The sequence below is a fragment of the Ambystoma mexicanum genome, chromosome 7q, assembly GCF_040938575.1.
Source record: "Ambystoma mexicanum isolate Mex_15411 chromosome 7q, UKY_AmexF1_1, whole genome shotgun sequence".
Lineage (NCBI taxonomy): Eukaryota > Metazoa > Chordata > Amphibia > Caudata > Ambystomatidae > Ambystoma > Ambystoma mexicanum.
Genome location: NC_090941.1, coordinates 643,267,616 through 643,283,701, shown reverse-complemented (window position 1 = coordinate 643,283,701; position 16,086 = coordinate 643,267,616). Strand labels below are relative to the sequence as shown.

General features: G+C 50.3%; 1 protein-coding gene across 1 annotated transcript in view; it reads right to left on the bottom strand.

Moving 5' to 3' along the window:
* Nucleotides 1-16,086, bottom strand: part of HSPH1 (heat shock protein family H (Hsp110) member 1) — a 2,244,846-nt gene that overhangs the window by 817,755 nt on the left and 1,411,005 nt on the right. Inside the window, exon 12 of the mRNA XM_069639955.1 lies at nt 2,956-3,078. Coding sequence (XP_069496056.1) covers nt 2,956-3,078 — 123 coding nt within the window. The remainder of the gene's footprint in view (nt 1-2,955; nt 3,079-16,086) is intronic.

Sequence of the window (16,086 nt, the reverse complement as noted above, 5' to 3'; positions counted from 1 at the left end):
CCGATCTGTGGGAACCCAGGGGAAGGAGTCTCTGCGCTGAGGAGCCGTGCTGAACAGGGGGCCTACGTTGTCTTGATGTGAGGTCCCGAAGATGAAGTCTTTAAGATGGGGAGGAGGGAAAGTGTGGAAGATCTCCCTCCACCGCGACAAATGATTCTTCAATACTCTGTGACCAAAAGCGCTGCAGGCCGCATATGAGTCCCAGCGGTAGTCGGGCCCCAAACACTCAAGACAGAGTGCAGTGGGGTCGGAGGCTGGGTACGAGCAGTCGCAAGAGGCATATCTCGTAAATCCATCTGCGGCCGGCATGTGCCGGGGAGGTGAGGCACAGAAGGGAAGTGAAATAAGAATTGAAAAACCAAAAGGGAGCAAGCTGAAAGCTAAAAAAGTCGCTGCGCTGGCTGCTAGGTCCGACAAAGACCGTGTGGAAAAAGGGACTGGGGTGAGGCACCGCAGGGTGGAGGCTGGGAGGCACACCTTCCACGCCTGAGGTGTGCCCCCATTCGCTGAACTAAATTTAGTGGGGAAGCTCAATTTTTCACTGCCAAAGGTTACGGTACCGTCCCCATTAGGGGACGCCCGCAAGGATGGAGGAAAGGGGACGGGACGCATCAGTAGGTAAGTGAAGCAAAAAGGTTTTGCTTGTTTCAAAAGTCAGGTCATGGTTGAAGGCTTGGCAAAACAGCTGTGGGTTATAATGAGGTCAATGGAAGGAACGCTTCAAAAATCTTTTCTAACACCTGCAAATTAAGTTATTATTTGAATATTCGTAGACACCGGATTCCTCAGAAAAAATAAAAATAATTGCCTACTTATGTGATCATATCATGTATACTACCGCACATTAAGACTTCTTTTTAAGGTAATCAGGCCTCATTTTCTTCTAAATACTTCAGTGGTGTTGACTTCATAACTCCACCCCAACTCCCATCTCTTCACATTCAAAGCATGTTACTGATCCTCTTTATAGAACCTCTCTGGGCTGGGAAGGTTTGTCGTTTCTCTATACATGACTACTGCAGCTGGCATATCAGATGAGGCTCGAGCCTGCTCGACTCTTACGCCAAGCTCCAATTCTACCAGAGCTTAGAGCAAGTGTCTGCCAACACGCTGTCTTAGTTGAGAGGCTCGTCCACTGGAAAAAAAGGTAAGCTGCAATAAAACAAATTCCCACGTCCCTTCCTTATTCCATCAACATGATTTAAACCTGTGTACTCCTTGGAGGCTTATGCCTTTGTTGCTTTGGGACACGTTCCAACAAGGCCACGCCATACCATTTTTGACTGATATTCAAGTAAAACAATGTTATCGACTCTCAATACACAATGTGGCAGAAAGAATTTTACTTTACAAAGTGAAGGGACATATCTGTCCTTTAAGGGCCCCAGATAGGAGCTGTTCCTAAGGACAGGCAAGGAGAGCAAAAACCCAGGGTGTTTCTTCGATACCCTACCCGGCACCAGAAAGGGCTCTGCTACTCTGCTTTCAGAATGCCCAGCCACCAGCACTCCCATCAGACCATGTGAGTCTTCCAAAGGCTCAGATCACAGCCATAAGGCAATACTCCAGTATCACTGATGCACACAGTCCCCAACTGTCAATTGCAATGTGCGTCATCTTCCAACAGTAGACATTGCCGGGACAGTTTCTGTAGCTTCCTAGCTGCCCTACTGTATGCCTCATCTTCCAACTCCATTCAAAGCAAAGGAAGTGTGCGGTCCCTCAGTTTTCTTGTGCTTTCTTGGCATTTCTGCATTTGTACTTTATTTGTATTTATCGAGCATTATACGCCAAATCGCTGAAAAAAAACGAAATCAAGAAACAGTACAATAAATGAGGAATTGACATGGCAAATAAAACCAAGTTACGAGGAGAGAAGGTGATCAGACAAGTGTGAATGAAACAGAGGACAGGAAGAAAGAGAACATAGAGCGAGTGGTAGGGTGTTGCAGTGCAACTGAGCCAAGAGAGTGAACGAGCAGAAACAGGACTGAGCACAGGGAGGACGAGATGTCGCTAGGAGAAATGGAGCTTGGGAACGGAGAGAACGAGCAGTGGCGTAAAACGTGACCAGAGAGTAGAGTTACTGAGTGGAAAGATTATGAAGAGACTTGATACAAGACAAAGAAAGTTTCATCTAAGTCGAGAACGAAAGAGTAGCCAACAAAGAGTGGTGAGAGCTGAGGTAATGGGCTTGCGGGGAGAGGGAGAAAAGAGGAGGTGGATTGAGGAGTTGCAGATGGATTTAAGCAGAGTAAGATGGAAAAAGGGGGAGGCTGAAGAGAAGATCAGTAGAGAAGACTTCTGCCTTCAAATCCCGCTGGTGAGTTCAGACTGCAAGCACCATCTTAAGCAGCTGCTTGGGGTCTTCCAGAAATCTAAGATGGACTTGGGGAGCCTGTTTACTCTTTATTGCATTAAAACCCTCTCAATCAAAAAAAGAGCTTGCAATTTCCTTCGGGATAAGTATATTGCTAATAATTCTGTGCATAGATCTCATGAACACTACAGGCCACATGGATCTCACAGGGAAAACAACGTTTTGTTCTCTGCTTGGCCACGCCCCTATAGAGAATAATTTTACCTATATTTAGCCTGTTTTTAAACACACAATTTTGAATGACATGGTAACTAAAGCATAGGTTTATGAAGTAATTGTCCCAGGACTACAAATTAAAATCAAGTTGGGAAACTGGTGTTAAAGCCCATGTCTCTGCGATACATAAGCAAAGAGTTCAAAACTAAAAGCATACAATAGTAATCCCAGTTCCCTCAATGTGATTTAAGAAAACCAAGGAACATTTAGATTAAGATTAGTTGCATCAAGTCAAATGCATACTAGGGAGACAAACTGTATTCACCAGCTGGAAAGCAGGTATTACATGTCTATTCACACTCAAAATGTTTAAAATAAAGTACAGGTGAAACAGTAAATATTAATAAAGCGCCACTCACATTCTCACGAGTGGTCAGAGGTTCTTCATTGCTGTTCCTCTCGGGCAATGGTGAGGTTCGATCAGCATCAATTTTTACCTGGGAATGTGTTCCAGTATCACTGCACTCTTGCTGTACATTTCCCTGAAATTAAAATACAGAATCAAAAAACACATTTAACCTTTTTTTTTTTAACGTGCAAACTACAGTTTATTCCTTCTTCAAACAAGAGGACAAAATGCTCCAGCAACACATGATTTGGGGTCGAGGAGGAGGACGTGTTTACTAGCTTTCTTATTAAAAATGTGTCAAATTAAGTGTATACAATCCTTGCGCAGGAGGAGAAAATACTCCAGCAATACAGGGTTTGGGGCTAAGCTCTTTTGGAAGCAGAAGGTCAAAAGGGAGGCATACAAAGAAAAAAGTGCTAAGAAAAATAAACACACTGTATAGGATGTTGATAGGTACATTTCTATTGTTATAGCTATATTCTCTTTCTTTCACCTACCTCCTCTGTGGGTGGTGGTAGCTGGCCTTCCCTCGCTCCCCCTGTCTCTTAATCATTGTGCTGGATTTTTCAGAGGGTCTCTGCTGATCTTAATACAGCAGGTAAACCCTTCGGGCTGCAACATGCACTAAGTGTGCCTGTTAATCTTGTTTACAGGGCATTTAATTGCATTCTTCCCTCATATATCCTTTAAAAGCACATGGGGCTTTTTCCATCTGCTCTGCAGAACAATGAGGCTTCCCTTTCCAAGAATGTCAGAGCGCTGCCATGACTCCTGCATAGCACGCTCCGGATTAGCTGATCAGCGAAATTGCCGGCCTCCTGCACAAAGGCCCACACAAACGCCCCTGTCTAGCCTAGAGCACCGGGCCGCAGATCGCTGTCCCATGTATCCCTGCATGCTTCTTACACCCTGTTAATACGAGGCACTCCTGTTTACAGCTCTTTGGTGAGTGCTGCCTCCTTCTGCCTTTTTAGCGCCCTGTGTGGGCACTGCTAACAGTAACTATGCAGGCACTACGTGCAGATCTCCAGCCTGGCGTCCGCTTGCTTTCTTTGCGCCTGCCTTGCCACACAGTCTGACCTACAATCCCCATCCCTCCATGGTACTGCTGCTATAAAATGCCTTTCACTATCCTACTTGCTTTCTGACTCTTGTACCTCTGCATCCCACGGTGTTCTGTGTCCTCTGAAGGCATTTGTAGTGTTTCTTGATTTTTGAATCTGGGCATTTCTAGTGTTTCTTGATCTTTAAATCTGGGTCTTTATTTACTGTGTTTCTTGAATCTGGGCATTTTAATGCGTTTCCTGATTTTTATAACCTGGGCATTTATGCAGTTGTTCTGGGCACCATTGTCTGTCTGCTCTGTAGCTCTCATCTAGTCGCCTCCTTACTTGTTGCCCGTCCTGCAGGGCTGTGTAATGCTGGAAATGCATTGGAGGGACAGGGCCTCCCTGTCCTTGTCCTGTAGTCTTTTTTCATTTGTGTTCTGTATTGTTTTCTGCCCAGGAGTCCACGTGGGACTCCTGGCAGTGCAGCTCTTCCTGTTTTTGGTTTGGTGTACAGACCCATGGGATACCCTTATGGAACCCATGTGTGGGGGTACAACCCTGTGCCCCTAGTGTATGTTTTTGGGCAGCTCTGTGAGACCCACAGAGCAGGGTATGGGCTGGTGGCAGCTCAATCCTGAATTTTACAGGTGCTCTGAGTATCCTCCATTTTGGGATACCCAGGCCCTGCCATTAGAATCAGTTGATTCCTGATAGGAAACAAGAGGCCCTGTGGCCTCTTGCTTTCTATTGCATGTTACCTTGTTTTCCCAAAGTACTGGGAAGTCTTGACTCTGTCCATTCCCCCTGACTAGCTGTTGGGTGGAAGTTCCATATATGGTGTTGTTATGAAGTCCAGGCCAGACTGGCTGGACCCTCCCAGTGAATCTATGTTGTAGGTACACCCTGTCTGTGGGACCTGGGTGAATGGAGTGTGGGACCAATATGCACTTGTTGTGGATGTCTGGTTTCTGGTGTTTGACACAATGACTGAGACAGCCCTGCCCGAAACTGGTATGAATGCAGTGTGTAGTGTTGAATGGCTGGGTACTTGTCCCAATACACATTCCTTGTTGTGAATGTCTGAGAGGTAGGAGAATGGCCCGAGTGCACTGTATGCCTGATTGGCTGACTGACTGGTGAATGCCCTTCTGAGTGATTGGTTGCCTGTGTGTGACACAGCAGAATGAATGAGAGATCAACTAGTATATCTGGGGGCCTCTCACTGCTAGAAATCATACAGAAGCCGAGGTCGAAACTGACGCTTAATCTCGAAGCCGAGCCTGAAGAAGAAGGTTGACTGCTGTCTCCCTTTGCTGAAATCTGAAAGCTGAAAGCTGTCGAGACTGATCCAAGAGAGGACCTGGTTAGGCGCCCTTTTCCCGTGCTCCGAGGGACCATCGAGCACCGCTAACCTTCACTGAAGCGCCCTGTTAGTCAGACCCTCGACAGGCTGCTGACCGGAGACAGGGACAGCTGAGGGGAACGAAGATAAGCACCGGGCATTCCGTCCACCGTCGTCGACCAGGGTTCACAGGTTTGCTGTAACCACTGGATGCCCGTCAAAGCCGTGTTGCCCAGAAGCGGGGACCGCTTGACGCTGTGCCATGGACGACCCGAGCTGCATACTCCTCTGCCGAAGACTTTTGATTCACGGACACACTCGTGCGCACCGCTGCCCGGCTTTCCTGTCGGAGAAGGCCAGGCCGTCAACGCGCAGAGGAGCAGCCGCTGGTGGGTTTCCTGCCACCCAAAGACCGTAGAGACGCTGGACGACTCGACTCCATTGCTGGGCCACAGTTCGTCACAAACTGTTTGCGGTCCTGAACTATCGACATCAAGGTGCCCCGCACGCCTATTCCTTGCAGGACGTCTTAGAATCGTCGTCGACGAGCACTGCTGGGACCGAAGCTGCCGCCTCAACGCCGAGTTCACTTTCTAAGAGGGATCTCGACGATCCGTGGCTCCTGCTTTAAAGGGAGCCACTCAAGAAGGATCCGTCGACGACTCGTCGTCGAAACTCTGCTATTCCAGATACATTGGGTGGTAGAAACCTTGTAGAAGGAAATAAGACTTGTAGAACAATATATGGACTGGGCTTGTGGTATATCTTTACTTTACAGGTTGCACAAGTGGGGGGGATCTTCACACAGAGTTATGTCTAGTGGTAGGGGCCAGTATACTGCCAATTGTTCTAACCAACTGCTTTTCTCCTATGTCTATTGTTGGTTACCTTTATTAATTGATTTGTGTGACATTTGACCAGAGTACAGTTGATGCACTTTAATGAAATCTGATAATAATTGTGGTACCACTTAGAACTGTATATATTTGCCATTGTAGATTAACTGAGCACAAAGTGAACTATTGTGATTGTGTATATAACCATGAACCTTAATTATAGAAAGACTAATACAGGGTGCGGACATTCCTTTATGGGTGCTTGGGGACTACACTGTACATCACCTCCTGAGAAGCTAGGCCTTGATTCCCCCCCTTTCTGGTGGTGGTACACCGCCCCTGTATTCCCCCTGGAAAACCTTTGAAGGGGCACCCAGCTTCACCTAGCTACCCTTAATTCCCACTCTACTGTCAAACACGCTTCTGACATCTCCTCCTTGAAGTCCTTGCTCTTACTGAGACGTGGTTCAAGGCCAGCTATGTCACTACTTTTGACACTTCTCCCCGATGGCTACAAGTTCCTCTACAATCCCAGGCCCACCCGGTCTGGGGGCGGGGTGGCCCTGATTTTCCCTGAGTGGGCCCCGGCCACCATCATTGCCTCTCAGTCCTACTCGTCCTTTGAATGCCACGTCTGTAGGCAGTCTGTCTCTCCTTCCCTCTTCCTCACTCTCAACACTATCTATAGGCCCCCTGGACCAACCCTCCTTTTCCTCTTGGAACGGGCGGACCTCTCCTCATCTCTCCTGGCCTCCTCCCCCAAACATTTCTTCCTGGGAGACTTTAATATCCACCTGGACTCCCCTGATATGGCCACTGTACTCTTCTGAGACCTATGTGACTCTCTCTCTTACAATTCCTCCCTCCGGTCCAACCCACTCTGCTGGACACACCTTGAATGCACTCATCTCAGTAGACTTCCCACTCTCCAGACCTCTTACTACTCCTCTCTCCTGATCTGACCACTCTCTCCTCTCTGCCCATCTTCAACTCCCAAGCCCCCCTATGATGATTCTGCATGCACTGCCAGCCTCCTTCTCCCTCATTCCACCGAAGAAGCGTGCCAGTCGATGCATTTGCCACCACCTTCATCCCACCTCCGACTCCTGCCTCTCCTACAGACTCAGCACTTGCTTACCTCCACCTCTCCATCTCCAACACTCTGGACATCCTTGCCCCTGTTATGGGGATCCGCATGAAGCCTGCCGCCAAGTGCAACTTGTGGTATGACTCTGACTTGGCTGCACTGAAAGGCAAGTGCAAGGCTGCGGAGCGGAAGTGGCAGGCCTCAAGGACACCCTCTGACAAACTGGCCTGCCGCCTGCTTCAAAGGCATTATTGACTCGCCATCCGCTCTGAGAAGAGGGCTCATGCCCAAGCCTGCACCTTTGGGCCACTAATAACACAACTGAACTTTTCAAAATCTGCAAGGAACTGGCCAATTCTACTGCAGTCTTCTCTTCCCTCTGAGGCCCTCTGCAGTGCACTGGCCTCCCACTTCTACAAAACCCAGGACATCCTGTCCTCATTGGCATCCACTCCCCTCCCCACCCACCTTCTCCCTTGCCTCTGTTGCCCCACCTTTCCCCCCCTTACTCTTCTCCTTCATACCCATTGCAACAGATGAGGTCTCTAAAGTAATCTGCTCTATGAAAGTCTCCCCCAAACAGGTGCTCCCCTGCTCTTCCAGAACCTTTAAGTACAACATCTCCTCTCTTGCCCTTGCCTTGGCTGACTTCTGTAACCACTCCTTTGCCACTGGCTCTTTTCCACAACCCCTCAAGCACTCTCTTGTGCAGCCTCTCCTAGAAAAGCTGTCTGCTGACCGTTCCTGCTATCGACCTATCTCTATCACCCTTTTCTTGGTCAAATTCATGGAGAAGCTGGTCATCCCCCAACTGACCCTCCACACTGAATTGGCCATCTGCCTCCATGGCCACCAGTCTAGCCTCAGAGCATCCAGAGGTACGGAATCTGCTCATCTGAACACCCATGAAGATCTTCTCTCGAATTTAGACTCCAACACTCTCTCTGTTCTGATCCTTCTCAACCTTTCCTCCTGCTTTGACACTGTCAATCATGCCATCCTCATAAATCGTCTCTGTGATACCCTAGGCATCACGGACTGGGCACTGGACTGTTTGAATGACACACAGCTCTCCTTTGAGCTTCCTTCCTCTACCTCATCTTCTCCCACAATCATACCTGACTGCCTGACCACTATTCAGGGGCAGTGCTCTGCTAACAGTCTCTCCCTTAACGCCATAAAGACAGAGATACTTCTCATTGGGATGCCTGCTCCATGCTTCCCTCCCACACAATGGCCTCCCTCCTTGTGTACCCTCCCCTCTCCCTCTTGCGAGGCAAAAGACCTTTTGGCCATTTTCAATTCTTCTCTCTCCTTCTCTCCTCACATCACGGACCTTGCCAAGAAGTCCAACTTTCAGCTTCACCTCCTCAGAGGCATTCTCCCTTTCCTCACCTTTACCCAGAAACTCAACGTCTCCAGGGCTCTGGTTCTCTCTCGGCTGGACTACTGCAAGAGCTTCATCCTCAATCTACCTCTTTCTTCCCTTCGCCCTCTTCAACTTATCCAGAATAGAGCTGCAATACTTATCCTTAGCCTCAAGCTCAAGGACTGCATCTCTCCAGCCCTTAAACCTCTCCACTGGCTCCCGGTGACCGCAAAGATCTAATTTGAGACTGTTTGCATCTTCCACAAGCGAGTCTGGGGCCTGGGACATCTTTACATCCAACGTTCACTCCCTAAATACCTCCCTGCTAGAGTTCTCTGGTCCTCCAGCTCCAACTCTCTGCAGATGAGATGTTTATCCAAGAAGCATGTGGGAGGTAGATCTCTTTTTTCGGCAGGAGCCTCCCTCTGGAATGGACTCCTTGCCCCCCTCAGACTTGAGCGTGATCTCCTTAAGTTCCGGAAACTTCTAAATACTTTCATTTCTCCTCCTCCTTCCCTCTACCCCTTCCATTTTAATATCCCCCTGCTGCTATAACTGGTGCCTGGTACCTTTTGAGCTCTTACAGGGGCCAAGCCCTCCTCGACCAGTTCTCCTCAGCATCCCTTACCAGCACTTGCCATTGGGCACACTTCCCTGACTGGCCTGAATCGGGACCACCCCGTCCATCACACTATTTTGCCTCCCCTTGAATTTGCCTGCAGTGGCTACCCTTAGCACTTGTTCTGCCCCTGGGCCCCATCCTCTTGCACCCCACCCCTTTGTCCCTTCTCCCCGCCCACCCTCCCTGTCCTGCACCCTCCCCCGCACTATTGATTTATACTGCACTTGCACGGTCAGAATGCCACAAGACCTAATATACTCGTTCCTGATGTTTTTTTCCTCTGTACCCACTCCCTTTTTTTGTCTTGTTGTGTCTCGAAAAACGTGTGTATAGGCGCCATGCAAATGTCCAACAAAAAAATAATAAAGGTGCAAGTCACAATGGCTTGTTTTTCAAGAAGAAAAGATTTTCTTTTCTGGGTGTCCTGTGAGAAAACGGTCAGTACAACTACAGTGGGACCATACCCATTATTTGACTCACACAGGCCAAATTCAATGAAAATCTCCACATGAGAGGAAAAAGAACAGCAGCATCATGTACGGTGTACTGGAGCAAAGACTCATTAAACCATTCATTATTACATCAAGACAATGGGCCTCATTCCGAGGTAAGGGATAAACGATGCCGGTAAACGATTACCGGCATTGCTTACCGCTCCGGGCTATTCCAACCAGCCAAACCGCTATTAGCGGCATCGTAACTAACGGTGCCTCTAATAGCGGCATGGGCACGCGAGCCACCATAGCGGAATGCCGTAAACTGGAGGAGATCACAAGTGAAGCGGATATGCAAATACTGGCATCATGAAGTCGTTAAAAGTAGAATCCGTCATGCCGTAAATACTGGCATCTCTGACCAACCGTAAAATGCCATGTGCAGTGTTCCCAACTGCCACAGGTGCACATAATCAGCACAGGTAGAGGCAATGGAGTCTGGGCCTGACCAAAAGGAGCACACCCACACACCACACCCCTTTCTACACCAAGATCAATCCAATAGTAGCACCAATACTTCAGCTGGAGGACATGCTTGCATTGCAAGACCAGCAACAACACCAACACCAACAGCAGGCACCACAGAAGAGACGCAGCAGATGGAGGGTGAGACAGGCCCAGCATGCCCCACCAGTGCAGCCAGCGTAACCACGCATGCAGCCCCCAATCCCAAACATCAGAGCCAGTCCCTCCAACCCCGCAGCACAACCATACCCTGTACCGTCTGGACCGAGACACCATCAACACCATCGTGGACATGATACACGATTGTCAGCCTCATTGAAATACGCACCACCATCCCCCCTCTACTGAAGGTAGTGTCGGTGCTCCACTCCCTTACCACAGCCACCTACCAGCACACAGTGGGGTACATGCATGGCATATCACCACCCCTATTCACTCGCATTCTGAAGCAAGTGCTGGATGCCCTCCTCAAGCACTCAACGGAATACATATCCCTACCACAGACACCCGAGGAGATTCTTGAAACAAAAGGTGGCCTCCATGCCATGGAGGTGTTTTACCGCAATCGCAAGCTATACCACTACAAACAGGTGCAAATGGAAGGCGACACAAGCAAGATCATCACACATTGTTGTGTCCAATATCCCGGATCAACCACAGGAATGCTACATGTCATCGTGGGAAAAATCAGCGCAGAATGGCTAACATTGCAGAGCCTACTGCCAACGCTAACCATCAGAAAATCCTACAGAACACAGCACATCACTAAATTTACACAAACACAGCTGTATGCGTACACAATGCATGAGCTACAAGACGGCAGAGCACACCGTGTATCATCTTGAAGATGCAACCCACACCAACGTTCCATGGCACAGGACACATTGAGGGCCTAAAAATGGCATGCATACTACCAGGGACATATGCATGTGACCAACAATAATCTGTTGACATGTGTGACTAGTACAGCTGTCTGTCCATCATCAATCGACTGACATATAGCTTTTCATGCCTCCCATGCAGGTGACAGTGGCTATCCCTTGATGCCGTGGCTCATCAGCCCTGTCCGAAACACACAGAGCAGGCATGAGGAGGGCTACAATCGATCCCACACCCTTACCCGTGTGGTCATTGACCAGACCTTTGGCCTGTTTAAGGCATGATTTTGCTGCCTTAGCCCATCAGGTGGGGCACTCCTCTACAGGCATGAAGGTGGCCAAGACCATCATGGCATGTGTTATGCTGAACAACATGTGTATCCGACGCAACGTGCCCCTGACCCCTGACATTGAACTGCTACCACCTGGTGATAATGAAGGGGATGAAGAAGAAGTGGCTGCACATCACTGCGGTGCCGATGCACAGGAGGGACGTGCTGTGCGTCAGTCAGTGATTGCACAATATTACTGACACACATGGCTGCAGAGGGTGACATGGTATTCTGACAGAGGAAACTGGATGTGTGGTTACATGCACACTATGCACTGTATATGAATAAATGACACATGCACAATGATGATTGTCCACTCAGGTCTTGCTTTTGACACAACTGTTGTATTAAATTTAACAAAGAAAACAATAGTATAATAACTCTCCACCACCCTCCTCCCTCCCCCTGCCCCACACACCCTCAACCCCCTCCCCCCACAACTCCCCCACACACCCTCCATCCCTCCCTCTCCCCCCACACACCCTCACCCCCCCTTCCGCTCCCCCCACAACTCCCCCACACATGTCCCATCAAGTCTCTAATGCCTACATCAGGCTGCCCAGTCTTAATTCGCACTCCCTGGACCAGGTGGCGGCATGTCTGGCCGGCTCAGGGTGCTTGTTGACCTGCAGAGCGGGCTCGTCTGGGTCGAGCTAGACGATGATGGTGTGGCCGCATTGGGTTGCCGGACGCCCTGCCTCCATGTCATTGGCTATGCGGACTAGTACGTGGCGGAGGGCAGAGACCTCCTCGCAGAGGCGGCTAGTCTTCCCGGCAAATATTTTGCCCATGGAGGCAGTGTTCTTAGAGATGGTCCTGCCTAGAGAGGCGATGGTCTCCCACCACTCCTGCCTATCCTGTGTGTTATCCTCAACAAACTGCCGCACAAGGGCAGTCAGGTGCTCTGCACGCTGCGGCCCTGCGGGTGCACGTGTGGAGGTGGATGGTTTCTGGGTGTCCTGCTCAGCCTCAATACTCGCCACTATCGGACTAAAGTGCCCTGCAATTTGCTCCCGCCCAGACTGCTCCAGGGTGGTGGTGTGGTCTGTCTCAAGGGACGATAGTTGGGGGGATGCCAGAGGACTGGGTGTGCGGGGCAGTTCTGATGAATCGTCCTCAACAGGCACCCATACCTCATCCTGTGGCTCCTCCACAGCCTGGAGTGCTGTGGCTGCCACCTACCCAGCCAAACTTTACTCCTCCGAGTGTGGTGCCTCGGCTGATTCCTCAGGCTGGGCAATGGGTGTTGGTGCTTCGGCCTCTACGGCCCTTGGCAGCACCGGTGCACTAGCAACCTGGATTGTCTTGCCTGGTGGTGCACGGCGGCCCCTGGGTTGGCACTTTGAGGTGGAAGGGCGGTTGGCATCATCCAGGGACCTCTTCCGGGGAGTGGTCTTCGCGGGGGTTGATTCCTGGCCATCGCAGGTCATGGTCAGAGCCTGTGGGGGTCGACGAGAGGGACGGCATGAGTGATGTTTTGATAGGCATCAAACATGCATTTGGACAATTGATCATCCACACAATCAAGGGTAGTAGGCATTTGAGTTTGGATGATCACGTTGTTTGATACATGGGTGGGTTATGCAGGTGACTTATGGCATTAACATCTTTGTGTAGCGTGTGTCAGGTATGGCATTGCCTTGCTGCAGGCATCTGCATGTGTCTGTGATGCATCCGTCTACTTTGCTGGGAGTGTGTTGGGCCATGGCTTGCCTCTTTGGACTGACATATTGGTTGACTTTCATCAGACTCTGCATTACAGTGTTTTCTTAGGACACTCACCTCCATCGGCTGATGTTGTGGCACCACACTCCATCTCGCTGACACCTTCTATCTCCTCCATTCCAATCATGCTGGCGCAGATGTCCTCCCATGGGGTCAGCTTGATGGGTGAGCTGGCACCTCCTCCTGTTGCCATTGCCTGGCTCCTGTTGACGGAGATTATGTTCCTTACTCTGAGCCGCAAGTCATCCCAGCACTTACGGCAGTCTTTTGTGGTGCGTGGGGTGTTTCCAACTACCCTAACTTTCTATGCCAGAAGTGCCCAGATCTCTTTTTTCTTCAAGATGTCCCCACTCTTCATGCTATTGTCAAACACAATCCCAGCATGCTGGTGTAGTGTCCCGGCTAGCATCTCCAACTCATCCTCATTGAAGCACTCCTTGCGCTGGCGGGCAGCTCCCTTCTTAAGGGCCTTGTGGTGTGTTTGGAGAAGGTTTTCTGACAAACAGCAGAGTCCCACAAGTCCTGTGTGCGGAGGATGCAATGGATTGTTTTTTAAAAATGGCCGCCGTGCTCCTTCCCGTTCCTGTGCCATGACGCTACTTCAGGTTCCGCTAATTTACAGTGACTGTTATTAGCGGTGACCGCTAATAGTGGTGACCGTTATTAGGGGTCACCGCTAATGTCGCATTGGTTCATGACTCTTGTGTTACCTGCGCTATGCATGATTCCGCTAAGGGCATTTTTCGTGCCTTTAACGGCATGGCGGTAATGCCCTTACCAGCATGGCACAAAGCTTGTGCCCGCGAAGTCATAATAGCCCTCTATTAGCGGGCTAATACTACAGAGATATGCTATTTACGCCATGCCGGTAAGGACCGTTACTTACCTCCAACCTCGGAATGAGGCCCAATGTTGGCTAGTGAACTTTGAAACAGGGGCATATATACCTCAAATTGAAGAGAGCAAAAATGTAGGACCTAGTGGGTGAGAACACAAACGATATTCCAATACATCCGATGCCCGTCTGCCAACAGTTTGCCAAAAGTATGCAAAAGCAGTAATTCACTTAAGTACCCATCAGAAAATTGTGTGCCTCAAACAATGAATGCACAATAGAAAAATATGGGTGCCATTTTGGGGCAAATGGTGATTGTAGGTGGTGAGGGTGGAGGGAGGTAAGAACAATTAGAAGCCCGGTAATGATGGCAATAAGGAAGGAATAGAAATTGTCATCCCAGGAAGGCCTACCAGAGCCTTAGGAAACCCCTTAGGTAACGCCACATACCTCAAGGGGATACTTCATACAGCTCCCTTTAACATGCATACTACCTGTCTTTCAGCTATTTGCTCAGCAGACTCTGCAGTATCATTCAGTGAGCTGCACATGCCACCCAAGTCGTGATGAAGACAATTATCTTTAAGGGTGAGTCACTAACGTCAGAGCTTTTGTACCCCAGGTATCTTAAGTTTTGTTTTGCTGTTCTTCCAGCTGCAGCATCAATCATGTCTCTCGCTTTCTCAATCCATCTGAAAGTGCTCAAGTTTATCGTCTTTGCGGTTGTTCCACTTGTCTGGTAGACACAGACAGGTGGGTATTCTCCACAAAATTATCTAACGTCTGTCAGAGGGCCTGACAGATTGTGAATACCTCTTCGAGGGGATTGGGATCTCCAACGTATTCCATATCTATGACAGGTAATGCCCACAGCTGTGCTGCTTCGGAAAATCTTTGGCGTCTGCGTCCTGCATCGATGACATTGATGCGCCGTCTCCGAGGACCTCCTCCGACGGCCGACGTCACCCGATGTGATAAGTAGGACGCACGACGCCCATAGCCTCAGTTCCGTTTTTTCCGCGAACGTGTTCGCTTTGTGAATCTCGGTACGCCTCGACTCGTTGGAGTTTGCTGTTTTCTATTCTCGGTTCGTTGAACCTGTTCGGTTTGTTGTGAAGACCTGCTCGTGGCGATGTCTTTCTCTTCTTCAACCCCGCTTCCGTGCTTCAAGAACTGCAGGGACTGTGGGTCCAAGATGTCAGTCACGGACTCGCACGACACCTGCCTCTGGTGCCTCGGGGAGGCCCATGATACGGACGACTGTGTCAACTGCCAGTCGCTCACGGCTAAGGCCTTGCGGGAACGCAAGAAGAAGCTGTCGGTAGGCCGGGTGTCTAAGCCCCGGAAGTCGAGGTCTGCGGGGCTTTTGACGGATGACTCGAGGGGCGACTCTCCGCGTCATTGTCGGAAGTCCAGTGGGTCTCCTTCCAGGAGTCAGTCTCGCCACTCCTCTGCCTCTTCAAGGCATTCCCGGAAGCGCCGGCATAGGTCGCCTTCCCCGTCCTCTTCCAAGGACTCCGCCCGTCTGCGGGTCGCTTATCCCTCCATGCAAGCGACACCGGAGGAATGGGCTTCCTTCGGGAAGCAGATGCTAGCGATTCTTGAATCGCAGGGCACCGGTCTGTCCGCGTCTCCGAGTGGGGTCGGTCGGCACCGGTCGAGAGACACCGCTCGTGCACCTTTAGGCTCGGGTGGTCAGCACGGCTCGCGGGAGAGGTCCCGCTCGGAAAAGGGTAGCCGTTCTCACCATGCCCGTGCCAGGTCCTCGACGCGCTCGAGACTGTGTGATCCTGTGCCGTCTTCGAAGAAGACGTCGACGCCTGTGGCGCCGAGGTCGTCGACGATTTCTCTCGAGGCTCCGCCTCCTAGGGGGTCATCGATGCCGTCGGCGCCTAGGTTGTCGAGAGACACGCTCAGAGCTCCGGCTTCGAGGACTGTGTCGACGCCGCCGATGCTGGCGGCGCTGCAGCTGATGTCGATTCGCTCGACGTCGACGTCTTTTCTGTCGATGCCGGCGCCGACTAGTTCGGCGCTCTCAACGCCTTTTCTGTCGACCCCGGCGCCGACTCGTTTGGCGTCCTTGACGCCTTTCAAGGCGGTGGTGTCG